General features: G+C 41.1%; 1 protein-coding gene across 6 annotated transcripts in view; it reads right to left on the reverse strand.

Moving 5' to 3' along the window:
• COL19A1 (collagen type XIX alpha 1 chain) overlaps nt 1–20,656 on the reverse strand; it is a 190,163-nt gene that overhangs the window by 117,084 nt on the left and 52,423 nt on the right. For all 6 annotated transcript variants that reach the window (XM_082218263.1, XM_082218259.1, XM_082218261.1 and 3 more), the window contains exons 7-10: nt 18,671–18,751; nt 16,905–17,030; nt 14,218–14,271; nt 1,373–1,426 (exon numbers count right to left, since the gene is read on the reverse strand). In XM_082218263.1, the coding sequence (XP_082074389.1) occupies nt 1,373–1,426; nt 14,218–14,271; nt 16,905–17,030; nt 18,671–18,751 (315 nt within the window). The remainder of the gene's footprint in view (nt 1–1,372; nt 1,427–14,217; nt 14,272–16,904; nt 17,031–18,670; nt 18,752–20,656) is intronic.

Below are 20,656 nucleotides of genomic sequence, written 5' to 3' on the forward strand. Positions count from 1 at the left end.
GCTGAGGTGGGCACAGCTGGGTGAGACCAACTCCACCCTGTTCACCACCCAGGTTTCAGTGATACATGCCAGGTCAGGCTCCTCAAAAAAAGATGAAAAAGAAGAAGTAAGGTGTGCTGAGAAGAAGGGAGAACAAACAGAGAAATCTTAGTATTTTAATTTTTATTATTGTGGTTGGTTTGGTATTTTTTAGAGCCACTTTATGCATTTAGAAAAGTGCGATGCAAATAAACTAAAATAATTACATACTTAAAACCTACACTTTTATTTTAAAAAATGGGAAATATCAGATCCGTTTTCTTTTCTTCAGAAAACAGTGAATGAGCTAGGTCTACAGATTGGGTATGAGTATGTGCTTGCTAATGTTAGTTTAGAACATTATCAGACTAGATACAGAGTCAGACAGACAATTTTCCACTACTTTTGTTTTTGAATACTTATTTTGACTAATCTTTCTACTCAATACATTCCGTTATACAAGCAATTCATGCCTTGCATATTTTATCAGATTTCTTTCCCTCCTTCACGTAACAGCAATTGGCTTTGCGCTTTAACAGTGCCAATTCCAAATTTCATATAATCTCTCTTCAGTTTTAATATGATGACAATTTGTCTGTCACTTATTATGAAATAGAAAAGGCCTGTAATTTTTTTTTCAGGAAGACAGGGAGATCTTTTTATACTGAAGAAGATCTGTTGAGCCATAAATAAGCAGTTGCCACCTTCAAGGTGGCAAGGGAAGAGAGAGAGAACAAGATAATTTTTGCACTGTATGGTATGATTTTATTAAATGTACAAATGAAACAACACACAGATGAGAAATACCTACAACGTATATTGCAATATGGCATAGATAAGCAGGGACTACACATTAGCTCACTCTTATTATTCTGTGTTTTCCAGGTTGATCTATCGAAGAATTCAATGAACTGGTTTACTATTCATCACCTCATGTTTCACCCCTCTAGTGACCCATTTTTTGGTCGGCCATGACAAGTTTTATCATTTATATGTGTAAATGATTTTTTTCACCTCAGGTTGTGAAATGGGCTGGGCCACCCCCGCGTTAAGAGGCAGGGTACAAGAAAGAGTCTATTCAGCAGCCTCAGCTTTTGTAGCTGACAAGGTCCCTGCCTCCCAAGACAGGTGGGAAAATCTGATTTGTCGGGGTTTTTTAAAAGTAGCTTCTACTGTGTTTTTAAATGGTAACAAACACCAGCGTTAGTTTACATATATTAAACTATTTTGGTCCTCAGGATGTCAACAATATAAGTCTCTTTTGCCAAACGTCCTAAATTTATTTTTTTACAGTTCAATAACACCAATTGAATTATATCACTGCAACTCGTGAGGTCAGAGGCAGGAAACTCACCTTCTCACCGGGAAAACCAGGGGTGCCATTTTCTCCTTTAGCTCCTTCTTCACCCTGTAAAGTAAATTGTAGATCAGATTTGTCAGCTTGTCCAAGTTGTTCTTTAAGAAAACATTCAGCCCCTCAAAAGTTTGATTCTGCTTTATTTTTTATTCCATTATTTCTACTGAACAAGAACAGCAAAAGAGTACCACAAGCTGAGAGACAGACAGCCAACAGACTTCCTGCTAAGATGGAGATGGGATCAGACACGCCTAGATGAGCTGCCTTTTCAAGCTGTGTTTCTCGGTGCCTAAAAGCAAATGTACCTCTTTTGAATCCTTGTGAACCTCACTGAAGGCAGATGGGTGGCATTCACACCTTAATCTCCTTCATTAACTGTGCTAATGGGCCATAATTCTGCAGTTCCCCAAGGGCCTAAGGCTGCCTCCCCACCAGGGCCTAAGAGCACAATTCCCCCAACTCTGCTTCAGAAGAAGCAAAGGAGGGTTTTCTTCTGCACTTTAAAAAAAACCATGGCAGCAGATTTAAAAACAATATTAAAAAATCAGTGGATGTGCTACAGATCTCAGTCGATACACTAAACAACCATTTGGGAGAGTAGGTGAAACAAGGCTGGCACAAAGGACTGGGGGAGAGAGATCATTAATATACATGGCCCTATAGGCTGATATCAAGGCTGCTTGTGAAAAACCTCAAACTCTCACCAGAACAATTTGGGAATTATTGGGAACCCCACAAATTTCATTGGCTCTCCATTGCATGCTGTTTTAGATTTATCCCTTCAATAAGATATCGAGCTCCAAGATCTTTTTATCTCACCACACAGGAAGGAGGCCACTCCTATGGCCTTTGCTGTAAAATTCCTCCAATCCCCACCAAGGAAGATATTCTCAAATATGCAAGAGAGAAGGGAATGTTTCATTGGGTTGACTGTAATAATGTGTGCATTATTATATTCCCCAACCACCCAAAAAAGGTGGTTGAGAGTTGTTTTCAGAGGTATGCCAGATGGCAAGAGACAGAAACACAAGCTTTTACATTTGACATCCAGAAATCTTTTGTCTTTGACATGCAGGCCACATAAGGACGCAATGAGGCATCAGTCGAGGACTTCCTTACGCAACACCCAGCTGAAGAGTGATGTGAAATACACCATGCTAATTTCCTTCAAACATATGGCTTGATGTTATCTCTTGGGACAAAGGCTGAACAGACAGCCTCTCCTGCCATAACATTTTATCTCTCTTTTGTTGGAATTCCCTTTACGCTTTCTCCATCCTGCCCCCTCCACACCTCGCACAATATCTTCATTCCTTTTTCAGTTCCTTCGATTCACTTCTAACATAAGAATTTGTGGGGTGGCGGTGGCTGCTGGTCATAATACCCCTTTTCACTTTCATCATACCACCAGTGCTTGCTTGATCTGCACAACAGGCTTAGAGTTTATAGGTATGGCCCATGAGAAATATCATTTTATAAAACTCATCTCTCCCTTTCACCACACACACACTGTACCAACCCCAACTCACTTTTGTCCTAGTTGTTATATGTGAAATGGATATTAACTGGAATAGGACTGTGATTATTTCAGAGTTGGTCTTTGTAGGCGTGTGCAATGTTAAACTAATATAATGTAATATAATGTAAAGGCCCCAGGATGGTTCCCTTTTCCTCCCTCCCTTCCATAGCTGTCCCTTATTCCGAATAGGATTCCTCGCAAGAACAGGGAAAAGTTAACAGCTATGCTCCCTTCCTGCTGTAATGATGTTGAATAGGCACATTTCAGCTTTGGTTCCCCATAGCCTCTTACTTTTGATAGCTTGGCATGGCCAAGTTTGGGGCCAAGTTTGTTGGCAGGCTGGAACAACCTCTCCCATTGTAATATTGGATGGATTGGTGCTCCTTCCCTGGAAGAACATTAGGAAATTTGTGTTTCAAGGCAAGAAGCAAGTCCCACTCCTATAATCTGAATAGTTTAATCTTTCTTTATTATTATTACTCCCTCCCTTTTTAAAGATAATTTATCAACTGTTCTCCTTCCCAATATTTTTTTTTTTATCTGACCGGGATAACATGTTACAGATAGTGCTGCTAATGTCTTAACATTTTTGTTTCTTCTGATATGTGAAGAATATTACCTAGTTTTCTATTCCCATTGCCTCCACCTCTGCAAATTTTTACATAAGAATTAGCCTTCTCGGGCCTAAAAACGAATAGTGAATCCTGAAATTGATGGGGCTCATCTCTCTGTTGCACTCCCCCAGTACACTAATTTTCAGAGAATACTGCTATGCCTACATCTCCAATTTCCATGAATCTCCTGGGGCACCTCGTTAAATACAAACTAGTGTTAACCACAGGTTTAAAAAATTGAGAGCAGAAATTGTCCTCAGTGAAGACAGCCACATTCCTAAAACAGGCAGGCATACATTATGCGAGTGCTGAGTAAGTGAGGCTTATGACTGCGATCTCTCTCAAAAAAAGCCAAAGGGGTAGTTACCCTGCTTTGCAAATCTTAAACTTTGCAACTAGAGAAGGAAATCAAGGACCCTGAAGGTCATTTTATATTACACTGCTGGGTAAAAATTAGCAATCATAAATATTTATGACCCCAATGTAGACTTCCGATCACAATTTCACGACTATTTTCAACATCTACAGGTGCTGTCCTATGACCATTTAATCATAACGGGAGATTTTTATTTTATCCTAAATAATGTTTTGGACTGTAATACCTTTCTTCTGCATGCAACATCACAGACTAGTTTGCCAATATTACAAAAGTACAAGTCATAGATATTAAATACAGTGGTACCTCACGTATGTAACCTGAAGCGTATGTAACTCGAGGTACCACTGTACTCTAGTGAGTCGGACTATACATTTCTCTCTACTGTAACCAAAATTGTTTTAGGCCAGATTACAGTATTTTCAGATATCCAAGACTTTGATCTGTATGAAGGTTGCTTGCAAAATTGACAAAATAGCCAATTCAGACAACACAGCAGTTTTTCCCCAAAAATACAACTGGGCGTATCTGTTCCTTCCATGTCAAAGAGGCAGCTCAATTCATCACTTTTGAATGATCAGGGCTTCAATACACAAATGCACACAGAACTGATTGACTTTCTTTTTTCAAATTAATCAAGGTTCAATCTCTTCCAAGGCCAGGATAATGGATGCTGCTAGGGAAAAATGGGAAAATAACTCTTTAATGCTACATGAAGCTCATCCCAGTCCTGTCCACTGCAAAATATAAGCCCCCCCCCCAAAAAAAACCTATATAGCAGCAACAACAGAATTTACATTAACCATGGGTAGACAAACTAAGGCCCAGGGGCCAGATCCGGCCCAATCGCCTTCTAAATCCGGCCTGCGGATGGTCCAGGAATCAGCGTGTTTTTACATGAGTAGAATGTGTCATTTTATTTAAAATGCATCTCTGGGTTATTTGTGGGGCATATGAATTTGTTCATTTTTCTTCTTCAAAATATAGTCTGCCCCCCCCCACAAGGTCTGAGGGACAGTGGACCAGCCCCCCTGATGAAAAAGTTTGCCGACCCCTGAGTCATCAACCTATCAGAAGCAAAGTTACTGGAATAAAGGGGGGAAACCTAGTAAATTCTTGGTCTACTGTCACCTTCAGCTTATAAAATCTAGAAACATAACTCCTGCAGTTAGACGGACAGAGACAAGCTCAACATAAATTGGAAATGCAGTTCTTCAAACTATAAAGAAAAAAGTAGGGGTTAATGTTGAAAAACTAAATTGACTTTTTTCAAAACCATAAGTTCACTTTCTCAGTTAGTATATGAATTCATGGCATTTGATACACACAAATATCTGTATGAAGTGCATTTGATTAGGTCACACAGGAGGGGGATCCACTTGTACATTGTAGATTACAAAATCCCAGTGATAACTTTCAGTTTGCTGCAGAGAACAACTCAGTGCTGAATACAAAAGGCCATACTTATTCCAATTTTAAGAATTTAGTGCTTTCACAAAACTATTGAAATAATATGTAAAACCCACTGTCCATTTGTACAAGTATAATGATAATTGTAAACTGAATGAGCCTGCCATACACTACTTTTGAAACTGGAGATAAACCCCGTGTATTATATAGTACTTTCTTCAGTAAGAAAGCCTTCTGATCACAATATTGTAAAATAAATATTTTAAAGGCCACCTCACAACAGTCTTTAGAAACAATTGTCTAAGGAAGAGATTCCCTTCTGCATGTTTCAGACTTCAGGAATTATATAGCCTGGGGAACTGTCCACTAGTGTGCTCATAATCGTATATGTTTCAGTTGATCTGGAATTAAAGAAAAACAAGAAAGCAGTATTCTAGTACACAATAATAATAATAATGACAAGCCACATATGTTTGCCTTCTAATGCATAAATAAATGAAAAAGGTTTTGCTAGTATTATGAAACTAATCTGATTCTGAAGGCACTTCTTGCATGATAAATGTTTATACCCCTCTGCCCTATTGCTTTACATTGCTTGAGAATGTCATATATTGCATTATTCTAATATATGGGCTAATCTGTTCAGACTGTTTGGTTAAAGTGGTATTTCAGGAGGCTGAATTAAATGTGAGTGTTCAAAAGAAAAAGGAATTTCAAATCTAAGCTACATGTGGATTTGATTCCTGGCTTCTGCCATTATATCGTAGATGGAACAACCGCTGTGGATTTGATGTGCTTGAGGGTTACCTCACCAACACAATGAGTCAGATATTTCATTAGAAGCAGGTCTCTGAGGTATAAATGGCTTATGTTTCTGAAATGTCTCCTCCTTTTGAATCGTAATTACCTTTAGGTTGTGTCCAACCCTAAAATCACATGAATCATTAGGACATAATTTAGCTGACCTTTCTCAGTGAATATTGTTTATACATGCAACACACCCCAGTACAGAAAAAAAGTTTTGAAATATTAAGACACATTGGGTTGGATGTAGAGTATTTGTGTGGAACTCTGCACACGGATGGTCCTGCTACGGGGAAGGGTTGATTGCCAATTCCTCCTTTCCTTAACAAGCTGCTCTGGAAGGTTAGGAGACCTTTCAGAACAATGTAGGAGATGGTTTGAAAAGTTGCATTGGGAAGTGTAAATAAGTAAAAATCACCTGCCCTCCTGTCGCTGGGTGTTTCAGTCCCTTCTGTAAATGGAATGAGCCCTTCAGGGACAGTCCGGATTCATATCAGTATGCCAGACTCTATTAAGATTCTACTAATGCTCATAAAGTTAAGTAAAACAGGTGAGATGAGATAAATAGATGTTTGTGAAAAGAAAGCTGAGTCTGTTAGAATACCTCTTGGGATAAGCAACTGCCCATAAGGCTAGGGTATGGTTTTATTCTTTGCTAGTCTGAAGAACAGCAGTTGCATATAAATGATGGAAAGCAATAAGGCAAGCAATCGAGTTAATATTTTTCTAAAAATAAGGCATTTTTGCAAGTCACTACTCCTTTATATACACTAAATTGCCTCCATGAGCTACATCCTGCAGCTTTTATACCTGTCTTCCTGAAATCACAGCATTCATCTGCAGAAACTCAAAGGGCTGCACCTGTAAAAACCAGCTGGCACCACTTATTTATTGGCATGTGAGCAGGGGGTGGGGAGGGGGTGGGATGAGCAAATCAAGCAAAATGAGCTGCACATGCTTGCACTCATTCCAGAAATTCACACCCAGTGAATTGAAGTAATGATGTTTAGTGTTTCTCATTGAAACGGTTTTGAATGCAGACATACTAAGTTGGTTCAGTCACCAGCAGCAGGATGAAATCCTGACTATGTTTATTAGCAACTGCCACCAGCACTTAGGAAAAGAAGAAGAGAGGGTGAGCAGAAATTAATCATGTCAGTTTCTGTGACTGCCCACGGAATGAGCATTACATCATATTTTGCTTCCTGTGCTGCTTCCAGCTATTTTAAGAGAGCTCCTAACCATTTCGTTGTCTCTTGAAATATATTTTTACACATTGCATACTCTGAATTCATGCAGTTCTATGTCTGCTATTCTTTTTTTATTACAAAAAAGACTTTAGTGTGACTAACTAGAAACCATGCTAAATATACACAGCTGCTTCATGACAACAGTAAATCAACTTCCCCTCCCCTTAAGCCTTTAAGATAACTATGTACTACAGCAAATTAGATTATGAAGTTATGCCTACATCATGTAATTGTCACTTTAATAAGCAGAGGCCAGACTCAAATCAAACAAACTCTTCAGTCCATGCACAGCTGAACTAGGTTCAGGGCAGCCAACATTTGACCCATGAGGCAGTTTGTGTGCTATTTGGGGTTCATACTACCCTGAGCATTTTATTTAACCCACTCACCCCCTTTTGATTATCTGTTTATTAAGATTCCTGTAAGTCATATAAGAATGTAGAATAAATTGTTAAAACTTCTTTCAAAGTTTTTACGGACTATCTATTAGTTCCTATGGTATTAGTCATTCCTAGACCCTCCAACGATGATTCACATTCCTAGAAACCAGGGAAGGCTTCTAATCCCTTTGCTGCAACCTTTTAACTCTAGGGTCCCTAATGTGGTGCCCGTGGGTACAAAGGGACCCTTGAGGTGCCTGGGAAGCCTCTGAGCTCCCCTCACGGCCCTTTTCATCATGAGGTGGTGAGGACTGTTATAGAACTGAAGGAGGAAGCTAGGAGGGCAATGGTCTCCCCAACTTCCTCTCTGAAATCTATGTGATTTTCAAGGCTCAGGCTGCAATCTGAGCAGCCAAACAGAAAGTAGACTGAGCAACTGAGAAGCTAAGAGGGAAAGTGGAGCAATATGGAAGACTTCAGGGGAGTAAAACAGAGCAACTGGGGGAGGCAGGGAGAACAAAGTGGGGTGTCACAGGAGAAGAGAATGAACTGTCAGAGGAATGGAGAAGGCAATGCTATGCACACTCAGATATGTTAGATCCAGTGTTTGCATGTGCATGTAGGGAGATGGAAGAGAAGCACCTATGACGCTCTCTCAAAAATCTCAATGTGTCCACTGGCCCAATAATGTGTCACCTTTCTCAGTGAATTTTGTTCATACGTGCCACACACCCCAGTACAGAAAAACAGGTTCCTCCAACCTAAGGTAGTAGAATGGATTGTACCGCTTCAGACTACGGGTGGAGGATATTGGTTCTGAATGCCCTGCTATGGATGGATGAATTTATTTATATATTTATTTTATTTTTATTCCACCTTTCATCCCCAAAGAGCCCAGTGTGACAAACAAATCAATAATAAAAACAATTCTTTAAAACTTTTAAAGAAAAAACAGTTTAAAGATTCTCTCAACCAGTGTGTGTTGCCAACAACAGTGACTTCAGCTATCAAACACTTAGGTAAGCAGGAATGTCATAAATTCCAGCTGAAAGTCAATAATGAGGGAGACAGACACACCTTACCAGTGAGGGCAGTCTACAGCAATGGGACAATCAATGAAAAGACCTTGTCATTGGTCAATGCCAAGCCCCAGTGACAGCACCACCAGTAAGAACTGACCTGCCAACCATAGGATCTAATATTGTTGACATTGGGGAAGGCAGTTTTGGGTACCTGGGTCCCAAGCCATTTAGAACTTTATATGCTAGTACTAACACCTTAAATTTCGGCTTAGTAGCTCACTGGCAGCCAATGCAGCATTTTCATGACCAGTGACAATTATCAGCTTCAGTCTCCAAAACATATTCGAGGGCAGCCCCACAAACAGCCCAAGTAACAAAGTACCACAAAAGGTGTCTGTCCAGATTAATTATTCTCTCCCAGTCTCTTTCATTCTGCACTAGTTTTCTATTTTCAAGTAATTTCTTGTTTGAATGTAAAGAAAACACTCATAAATGTAATCCCTGACATGAAGCCTGAATTGATGCAGTCCATTCTAGCAGCACCTTGTTCTGTCATCTCAAAGGTCACCCAGAGCTTTGGACTAAATCAACCTTCCTCAACCTGGTGTCTTCCAATGGCCAGAGATGATGGGAGTTATTGTCAAAAACATCTGGGGTGCACGAGGTTGGGGACGGCTAGACTATAGCTTCAGTCCTACGGATCTGTTAAATATGCCTAGCTGCATTCAAAGAAATTTGATTTCATTTCAAATAAATGTGTTTGGCATTGAGCTGTCAGTGTGTTAACTGCAGGTTTTGCTTTGTTTTTTAAATCAACGTAACTGAAACTCCCAGAAGAAATATGGAAGGAAAGAACGATACAAGACAGGAAAAAGGGGTCAAACAAGAAGAAACATAGCATGGGTCCATGAAAGGTAGAATATGTCAAAGTAATCTGGAAAAGATAATTGGTTTTCTGGACAAGGGCAATGCAGTCAGTTTAGTCTGTTTAGATTTCAGCAAAGCATCTGATATTGCACCATATGGGAGATCTCTACCTAAATTGGAAATCATGGACTGTAAGGTAGCACTGTGGATGGATAGATAAGAAACTGGTTAAAACAATACTCAAAGGTCTGCACAGAAAGGCAATTTTTTCACATTGCAGAGTGTGGATACATCAAAGTTCAACTCTGGAAAACTTATTTACATTCAGATGGCTGGTAGGGGGAGTAGGCGGATGTTGAGGAAATCTGATATACAGTTGGAATATGCTGGTGAAATTAGGAGGCATAATGAACATAACTGAGGGTCATCGGAGTATCAGAAACAGGATGAGATATAATTATGATATCGCCATGTTTTTGACATTAGTAATACTTCAGTCTGCACTTAGAAATCATGAACTGGAAATGGAGAAAAGGAAAGCTCCATTGAAGATAAGTACTAAGAGCCGCCAATATTATTCCTCTAAATAGTGAATTTCCGTTCAAGCGATATGCAGCAATGTTCACAGGGTTAAATAACCTATCATGATACAAGAGCAAAAGAGGACTTCAAAAAAAAAAAGTTAACAAGACAGGCGCTAAAGTGCATGTATTATTGTACCCAACAAATGTCACAGAGCAGCAGTCATCAAACAAAACAGAGAAAAATATACCCTCCCCACAAAAAAGCCCCCAATCCTCAGTTAGTGGGATCCAGGCTTATTCCTGCACACCTGGAAGAATTTCTTCTATTTTCACATGGAATTGGGGATTCAGCAGAGCATCTATGCTGGAAGAAGGTGGGGTGGCAATTATTGCCAATACTGCCTTCTCTCTGCAGTCCCCAGTACAACCTCTCTTGCTCTTCTAGGGGGTCCCCCAACCATCTTTTCAGCAAGCAAAGGGGCAAGGAAGAATCAGCAAAAATTGTCACCCCACACCATCTTTCCCAACACCAATGGTAATCTGCTGAGGACAAGTGAGGACCCAACTCAATTCCCACATAACACAAACATGCAGGACTCAGGCATAACTCCACCTGATAAAGCACAGGACTCTATGGAGAGAAGGAGGGATTGTAATAAATGAAATGCATGTCCCAGGCGGTTATTGGAGATTGGTTGGTTGTGGTTAAGTAGGGGACTAATTATTCTGTTACTCTGATGGAGTTTATTCTGAAGTTACTGTACTGATACACAAGTATCCAGTCCCAAAAGTACGTTGCTTGGTTGTAAGTTGCTTTGGGTTGCCTTGAACAAATTTAATAAAATAATAATAATATACAGTAGGTAGGAAGCCATCAGAATTAGGGCAGTCTTGGCACAAAATGAAGGCTAGAGAGGACACAGAATCTGTTCTTCAGCTTCAGTATTAGATCATAACCAGTCTGGGTACAGGGCTGGGTACAGGGTCAAAGGAGGCATAAAAGAAGGCTGGGGGCAGGAGAGGGCATAGTGAGGGTCACCAAGATGAGCTATAAGAATGGCCTTGCAGAGCAGGTTACATAAGGAAGACATCGTCTTGTAATGCTATTCCCAGATGGATTCTGGGCAAATAAAATGATGGCTGCTGGCCATTTCCCAACATGTTCTGCATGCTGCTCCTTCATTTTGCCTGCCCCAGCAAAAAAAAACCCCACAAAAAAACAAAAGTCAGAATTACCCCACCACATCCATACACCCAAGTCAAACTTGCAAAATTGGGTGGGTTGTGATTTTTTATTGGTAACTTATCCCTAAAACTGTCTGAATCCCTTCTACTGCTGGGACTTGAGGCAATAATAAGCCCTGACACGGGTGGTGCTGTGGGTTAAACCACAGAGCCTAGAACTTGCCGATCAGAAGGTCGGCGGTTCAAATCCCTGCGACGGCGTTTCCGTGCGCTGCTCTGGTTCGCCAGAAGCAGCTTAGTCATGCTGGCCACATGACTTGGAAGCTGTCTGCAGACAAACGCCAGCACCCTTGGCCAATAAAGCGAGATGAGCGTCACAACCCCAGAGTCAGTCACGACTGGACCTAATGGTCAGGGGTCCCTTTACCTTTACCTTTACCCAAAGTACTGGAGTAGGGTCAGAGAACCTCCGGCCACAGGACAAACTTGGCTTGCTGGGGTTTCAAATGTGGCCCATGAGGCTGCTTCCCCCAAATCACACCCACCTGTCCCACACCTAATGTTTTATGTGACGTCCGTGCCGACACACAATTAGGAGCCTTAAAATGCAATCCCAGTTGTGTGTTGGCAGGGAAAAGCAGGGCTCTGCTATCAGCTGATGAGTGGCAGAACTGAAGCCTGCTAGATTGGCTGCACTAGTAAGACCCCTGCGAGGAACTCAGTCGCACAACCAATGATTGCAGAAAGCAGACTTTGGCTGTACCAGCCATCAAGCTCATGGGCAACAAAGTTAAACTCAGGCAGTTCCTTGTGGGCTTTGGCTCTACCACCTATCAGCTGATGTGCAATAAAGTAGAAACCTCAAGGGCTTTAAAGCACTGCACAAGGCTCTTTTCAAGCATTCATGGCGCTTTCAGGTTCTGATTTCAGGGCTTCAATGTGCCGAATCAGCTGAGATCATTGTGATGCCAGGGGATGGGCAGGTGGGCCAAATTTGGCCCATGAGGATTTGGCCCACAGGGTGGAAACTGTCCCCCCACACACACACACTATAGCAGGATGGCTTGGAAACAAATATCAAGCTTCAAAAGCAGGAGAAATAAACTGCCTCCAACTGCTTCCAATCCCTGGAATGGGAGATTGCATGAGATGGCAATGCAACAACAAAAATAGGCCACAGTTTTGTTAAAGGGCTAGCAACAAAGGACGGTGTCAGTGGGGTCTCTACATTTGTTAAATGCTGATTTTTATTTTTTAAATCATTTTGCCCTGGTAAAAGGAAACACCACAAAGCTCCCTGAGGCTGATCTTGACAGGCTGGAAGCATAAACTCTTCATTGTATTCTGATAAGCAGATTGACAAGCAGAATAATGTGAAATTTGAAATAGCCCTTTCAGAGCTGAATTAGATTTGAAAGAACACCTGCATTCAAACTCAAGAAAAGATTTTTCAACCCGGCTTCGCTGCTTTGAGCACATCAGATCCCTAAAACAGGTTCAGCCAATTATTAAAATGTACTCAAAGATGAGGATTTATTTTTTTTAAAAGGTCTCAGAAGCAAATTACAGGCATACCTCATGTTACGTCCGCTTCATGTTATGTTCTTTCAGGTTACATCCCGCGGCGACCCGGAAGTACCAGAAAGGGTTACTTCCAGGTTTTGACGCTTGCGCATGCACAGACGCGCAAAATGACATCACACGCATGTGCAGAAGCGGCAAATTGCAGCCCGCGCGTGCGCAGATGCGCCACTGCGGGTTGTGTTCCCTTCATGTTGTGAACAGGCCTCTGGAATGGATCCCGTTCGCAACCAGAGGTACCACTGTAGTCCAACACAAACTGAGGCAATCCCTTGGCATTTCCAAGCAGGTGTAGGATAGATTCCTAGACACTTGTGCAAAAGGGGAGGATCAAAGCAGGAGCAATTGGACAGAATGTCCAATAAATTATGATATGTCAGAAACTACCTCTGATAATTATAAAGTGGAATCTGCCTTCATTTATATGAAAGATTAAATTCACCAGGCACTGAAACAATGCTACATAGATGGGATCCATCGTTATCATGTTCAAGGCATCTTATACAAGCAATAACGAAATAAATAATGTATAAATCCAAACCGAATCACAGCACTGCCTTAATCCAAGTCAACCAAAAGCTTTTACCAAGCAAATAGTTTCCCCCAGCCATCTACCAAAATATTAAAACTATTGTCAAGTAAATATGTTTGAGCATTCTGCAATCGGGGCCCCCACAATGAATAAAGCCCTGCCCCTGGTAGCCACCTACCTACTGTATGAAGGTGAAGGCACTGAGAGCAGAGCATCCATCAAAGAGCTCAGAGAGGTTCATATGGGGCAAGACAGTCCTTGAAATTCCTGGATTCCATGCAATCTAGAGTTGGGCAGAGGAATCCACTGGCTGTAGGAAGCCAGTGTAATTTATGTCAAAGTAAATTGTAACTTCCGCTGCGTTGCTATGTCATTGAGTTGGAAGGGTTTTGAAATAGCGGTGGTCTTACTTTGCTTTTCAAAGGAAACCAGAATGTGCTGAAGGATTCCTCCCCACTTCCACTTTCTCTAACATGTACAGCAAGACAATACAGTGGTACTTGAGTTTAAGAACAGTCTGGTTTAAGAACGATTCAGTTTACAAACTCCACAAAACCAGAAATAGTGTCTCAGTTTGAGAACTTTACCTCGGTCTAAGAATGGAATCCGAACAGTGAAAGGGCACTGACGGCAGGAGGCCTCATTAGGGAAAGTGCACCTCAGTTTAAGAACGGTTTTGGTTTAAGAACGGACTTCTGGAACGGATTAAGTTTGTAAATTGAGGTACCACTGTATCAGTGTTGCCACCAGTGAAGCTTATATGAGGCTAGAATCTTACCTTTTCTCCTTTCTGTCCCGGCAAACCAGGTACTCCTGGCACACCTGCTTCTCCCTGTTTAAAGTAAAGCTTGAAATGTTTTATTCCAGCATCTTACATTAGAGAAGTAAGCAGTATGAGCAGTGCCTGGATAATAGTCATTCTTGATAATGCTAAAAGAAAAGACAGAGTTCAGCCCTTTACCATTCAGCCTTGCTCACCTCTAGCTCATCTCTATGGTTACGTTACTGAGAAGAAAATGTAGCACCTTTGTGACCTCAGCAGGTATTACAACAACTCTCACTGTTGTCGCAGGCCTTTTGTTTGTTTGTTTTTTGCTCCTTACCTTAAGTGCACTGATTACTGACTGCGCAAGAGTTCTTGGGTGAAGTTTAGGATTGGTATAATGCAGAGTTGGGGAACCTGTAACACTCAGGATGTTACAGAGTAAGCGAAGTTAACTCTTTATTAAAAGAAACAGGATCTGCTCATGTGCCAGGCCTAATGATAGGTCTTGTCCCTATGAAGCAGTTGTGGAGACTGAAGGTCCCTGCCTTCCCACAGCTGCCTAAGTCTCCTCCTCTCCCGGGTCTTTCCCAAGCAATCTGAGACTACACCTGCATGGCTGCCTTAGCTGCTCACGCTTCATACCTCTCCTGATCCTGGGAGGCCAGGGAGGAGGGGAACTTGTTGCAGCAGGAGGGGGAAGCTCCTGGCTTCTGCACCAGCCTGACTCATCTCTGCCTCTTGGCCTTCCTCCTCTCCTGCTTCCGATTGTGGACTTCTCACAGCCACAGACTCTTGTCTTCTCACTAAACCCTGTTACACTTCAGCTTCCAACACCTCTTCCTCCCAGACTTCTTCCTCTTACCACTCATTGTTGTCTCACCACAAGTCCCTGGGCTCTGAGCCTTCTACCCTTGGGGGTTCCCCAGCTGGTGCCTCCTACCATTCCTCTGTGTCCAGACAGTCCATGGCAACTGCCATGCAAGCCAGCACTGATGGGAACTGGAGTTCAACAGCATCTGGAGGGCCAAAGGCTCCCCAGCCATGCTGCAATGGCTACTGATGTCACAAAAGCAATTATTCCCTAATAAAGGTGGAACTAGTATCACTCCTCGATGCAATTGAACCCGGGGAGTTTCTCCAAGGTGAAATTTCACAAGTTTCCCCAAACACAGTATATTAATTCCTTTTCTGTCCCCTTTCCGGTAAGACCTCAGTATGCTGAAGAGGATGACATATTTGAGTGTATGGTCACTGATATCTGGGACATTGTTACTATTATATTATCTTTCACACCTTTTCTAATATTTCCTAACATTTTGTTGGGATTTTTGTTTTGTATTGCTGTTTATGTCTTGCACGAACACACATACCACTTCTGTGTGGTCTGCGAGCCATCATTGAAGCCTGAAACATTTCATTTCCCACCCACCCCCACATACCAGCACAAAAATACTGTAAGAATAAGTTGCTGTTTTTTAAAAAAGGCATTGTATTCTAACTGCATAATGTCTGCTGCAGCTTGACATTTGCTGTGTTCATGAAAATGGCATGCAAATTACATTATTTAAATCAGCAATGTTTTATGAAAAGCTGTCACCCATTCCAAACAGGCTAGTTCACGGGTCTGGCTGATAACCTCCTTGTGAGGTGATATGCAGTCTCTCTGTAATGTACCTGCTACTGATTCACAAGTGATTCCTCTTGCTGTCTCGAGGTGCCCAGACCATAGCTGTCAACTTTCAGATTTGAAAATAAGGGATCAGCAGCCTCACCTATCCCAGGGACAGTCTACGGGATATCTAACAATCCGGGATAGCAGCAGGAAGCAGCGCTGGAGTAAGGGAATTTCCCGCAAAAAAAGGGAAGGTTGACAGCTATGGCCCAGACCCCTACTAAGATTTCTGCTTCTAAGACCCTGAATCATGGTTTTGAGTGTCCCAGTATTTGTCTCATTCACCTATTAAAGATTGCCACGGCTGGTGCTTTCTCAGACTCTTATGTCTCTATCTATATCTGTGAATTGAACTCCCATCAGAGCTGTTCTTCCATAGTGGTCCAGCTATATTGACATCCTAGTCCAGTTTCTATGCGCCACTTAGGAAAGAGCCAAGGACTGCCTCACACTGTGCAGCCTCTCAAACTAGCTATTCCAGGAAACAATCATTCATACCATTTGGAAATTTCATCTCTGCAGTATACCTTGGAGTGACATTTATCCAATCAACTTGAAGTAGCTGAAATAACCCTTTATTATTAGTATTTGCTTCCCTTGTAGATTCCTCTAATCTCCTGTAATTCTGAACAGTCAGTGTCATTTGTGCTAGGTGTGTGTTTACACTGACAGAATAACCCTCTTGAGGGGTTTTTTATGGTAAAATTTGTTTCACAGAGGCTATGGATGTGCATTGGTTCTATGTCATCTTTAACACATTACTGCCTCAGCCGTTGCAGAACAACTTTATGGCCCTATCTATTATATAGGAGCATATAATAGCTGGCCATTGTTGCACCATTGGCATGGTTCCATTAATCTGTGAAGTCTATATTAAAAATAACGTAACTTCCACAAATGTTAAATACTAGCTAATATACAAGGGACAAAAGGTGAAAGCAAAAAGCAAAAGTTATTAGCCAGCAGCACAAATGTTACAGGTCACAAAAAGCAAAAAATGTTATGTATAAGCAACTAAGTCCTGTACCTTATTTGAAGAACAAAAGCATTTTTCTTCAGGCTTTTTTTCCATTATTGGAAGTGCATGTATTTCACCAACATGAACAGTTGATGGTGATGCTGCAGTAGTTTTCAAGCTTTCTTCCAAAGGGCACTGAAATAATAAATATATATTATTCCGATTTAAGTCTACATCTACAGTGATCAAAACATTTTTTCTATAGTGCCTTTTGCATCTGTAGAGATTACACTCTGTAGGGGAAGGAAGGATTAAATTAACTCCACGTTGATGCAAGCATTATGAAAACAGCAACCTGAATTCAAAATCAGGCCGTGAATTATCTATTTTATTTTAATTTTAGAAAACCAATATTAGTGAACCACAGAGCAATTCTATGGAAGTTAAATCTAAAGCAAGTCACGTGGTGTTCAATGATGCTTACTTCCTAGGGAGGGAGTTTGGCGCTGCAAGTGGAAATCTCATCTACTGTATTGCTTTAGCATGTTTGGATATGAAAATTACAGTGTAATTCTATACCTACCTATTCAGGAGCAAGTCCCATTAAGATCAATGGGGCTTAATCCCAGGTAAATGGGAATAGGATTGCAGCCTGGGCAACCACCCTTTTTGCACACACTTCTAAATGCTATACATATATTTTATTCTTTAACAATGGGGGGGGGGGGAAATGCATCTTACCACTGATCTTATGTAACACTGCAAACATATACACACTTATCTGAGAGTTAGGCTTACTGAACTCAGTGGGGCTTATTAATTCTGAGTAGGTATGTATATGACTGCAATTACCCACATTATCATTCCATTTGTGAGGGCTTGATTTACATGCAAAATTCAATTTAAGCTTTTTCTAAAAAATATCCTTGATGTGGCAAATACAATCACAAAAATGTCAAATACATAGCTAAAGGATGTTATAAATGAACTAGCAAAATATTTTGTGCTTTTATGTATAGTGGCTAGCTTGTGGGTCAGACTAATCCACTAGGTTCTTAGCCATATGAACAGCACAATACTTCTAACTGGGGAAAATAAAAAAATAATAGAAAAAACAGAAAATAACACCTAGCTAGAATGAGAGAGGGAATGAGAGCGCATCCAGACTTTGGCTTGTCATGTTCCTAAAAAGCACAGGTCCCACAGTGGTTTCCCACTGCTTTCTAGGCATGGATCCAAGCAGTTTTGCCCTTGCCCTGCCCCTTTCCCCCAGAAAACCCACTCTTTGGTGCTAAATTGGAGCAAACATCAATCCAGAGAAAACTTAATTGACCTTTGCTCTGACTTAGAAGTAAAGATCGGCTTTCCTCCAGGGGAAAGTAGTGGGGCAAGGGCAAGCCTGAATAAGACCTAAGGCCCATCATTAAGAATTCTTTGCAGATAGTATTCAGATGTTTATGTTTATCAAATACTCTACCTAAAAGATATAATGGGCGTCTCCACCTACATCAGCAATTGTACTGATCAAGTTTAATGAGACCCAAACAGAAACCATGATATAGGCATGCATCGACAACGGTTGCCCAAAGAAATCTCTCTTGTTTTCAATATTCCTTTTCTGTTTGAATTCTTGTTTCTCAAGTGTTGATCCTTTCCCATCCCATATTTTTCAGCATGAAAAACTAATCTAGGTCACACTTCCATTTTGAAGAATGGACTAATCTTATGATACCATGAAATTTATTTGCATTTCTAAATGGAGAAAGAAGGACTGTACCGATCTGTGTGTTTCTGGGGTGGGGGGATAACTTGCATTTTTTATTTTCTTAACTTACCATATTCTCTGATAATTCACAGCAAGTCTCCTGAGCAGCAAGACTGGGATTGCAGTATATTATCATGCGGCCAACTTCAATCTGTTTAGTAAACACAGAGGTGTTTATCAGCTTTATAAGGTAATCAATCTTGACACATCTGAAACCTCTGTGACCACAATCCAGCACAAAATTAAACCACTTGAACTCATAGAAATGAATGGGATTACGTACGCCAAATTCTATTTTGGGTTGTAAACTCAGAAAGCACATTACAGTGTTTCATTTTAAAATACTGTACTTGCATATATTATTTGTGAACACGGGAGCAGCCCACATAATCTAATCTGATAATACAAAACACAAGTATATTGAGCCAAACACAGCTCTTATTTATACTGTATAATTTTTTTTAAAGCAATTGCATTTATCTACCACAATGAATATTGCAGTTTCCTACAGTCCTTTGGCCAACTTACTTGATATTTTTTTAAGGATATGTTTCAAAACTGGCAGGTATATCTCTCCAAAACATGCTTCTTTGATTTTTTTCTAGGAGGAGTGCTACCTTTATTTACAAACTCATCCACTCTTAATACTAGTAACAGTATAGTAAAATTATTTAGGACATGGCTTTGTCCCAGGTGCCTGTCTGTTCCAACACTAATGCATGCAACTGGCCTGGCAATCCTCAGGGAAGAGATGATACTGCTACTTCCCTGTTCCTTTCTAGGGTGGAAGTATGGATCTCTGCTAGAAGGCAGGGCAGGAACACTTGGTCATTCTGAACCAGGGTCAGCTAAATCAGCTTCTCATAGCCACAGAAATGATGCTGGACGGAGCACAGGAGGTTCCAGGATTCTTGGCATGGCTGACGTTTGGCAGAACTGAGAGGACAAGACATGTCCCACTGCAGCACAATAAGGTTATGAAATGAAACCTTCATATATATTCCTGCCCCCTCAACTGCTCAAAGTAAAGGTTGGAGCGTAAGACTACAGGCTGGACTTGTTTTCCTGACCAGGGAATTGCTTGGGGATGGGCCATTATGAAACAAAGACATTAACCCATCAAGAAAGTCATCAACAATGGCAAAAGGCTCTCTGCAGGACACAGAGTGGGGAGACCCCGCCCTGAGCTCAAAGTAATTAGCAAAGGACATTCCCAGAGTTGGGAGGGGAAAGTTTCCAGGGTGGAGGAGGACATAAGTAAACGGGGGGGGGGGGAGGTGTCCCTTTTGCAATGGGGGCACAAGGCAGGCAGTCTGATTTATGCTTCAGAGTGGGCCATATATGATGTTTGGGGTCTCTTGGGATTCAAGGCTGCAGCAATGGCAGGAAGAGGACCCTCTTGGAATGTGAATGTTCTGCACTCTCTCCATCTAGATACAGGTTGTATATATGTATAAAATAAACCATACGTCCTAAAGACACCACAGACTCTACTGTGTCTCACTGTCCCAAAAGGCAACACAGACCCTGGGAAGCAGGCCTGCAACCCCTGGAATCTCACACCGCTTATGAAAACTGGGATGATGTGTAACAGAATGAACAAATATTTGTTTCCCCCATGTACTGAATCATCTGCACAGCAAGGAGCAGAGAATTCGGTACACTGAGTTCGCTATAAAAATACTGGAATATATTTGAACTGCTTTGATCCTCTTACAAAAAAATAGTTGACTAGTGTCTTTTTTCGCAAAAGTTGCACATTACGCAAGAGTGTGCATGCTGCAGAGCAAAGTCTATGCATGAGAATTGTGAGACATTTATACAGTCTAAAAACAGATGGAAAGGAGTTGGTGGTCATGCACGAACAAAAGAATAGGACTGAGGGAATAAAGGGAATGTGAAAATAGGTAGTAGTACTCTCTTACTACAGATTTTTAAAAAATGAAATCTTACTTGGAGGTGATTCACAGCTTATATTAAAGTCACTTTTGCATATTCCTCAGCTGAGGCAATGTAAAATTGAAAATGTGTAATATAAATGCTTTCTACATCCTAC

The sequence above is a fragment of the Podarcis vaucheri genome (assembly GCF_965113315.1).
Source record: "Podarcis vaucheri genome assembly, chromosome: 3".
Taxonomy (NCBI): Eukaryota; Metazoa; Chordata; class Lepidosauria; order Squamata; family Lacertidae; genus Podarcis; species Podarcis vaucheri.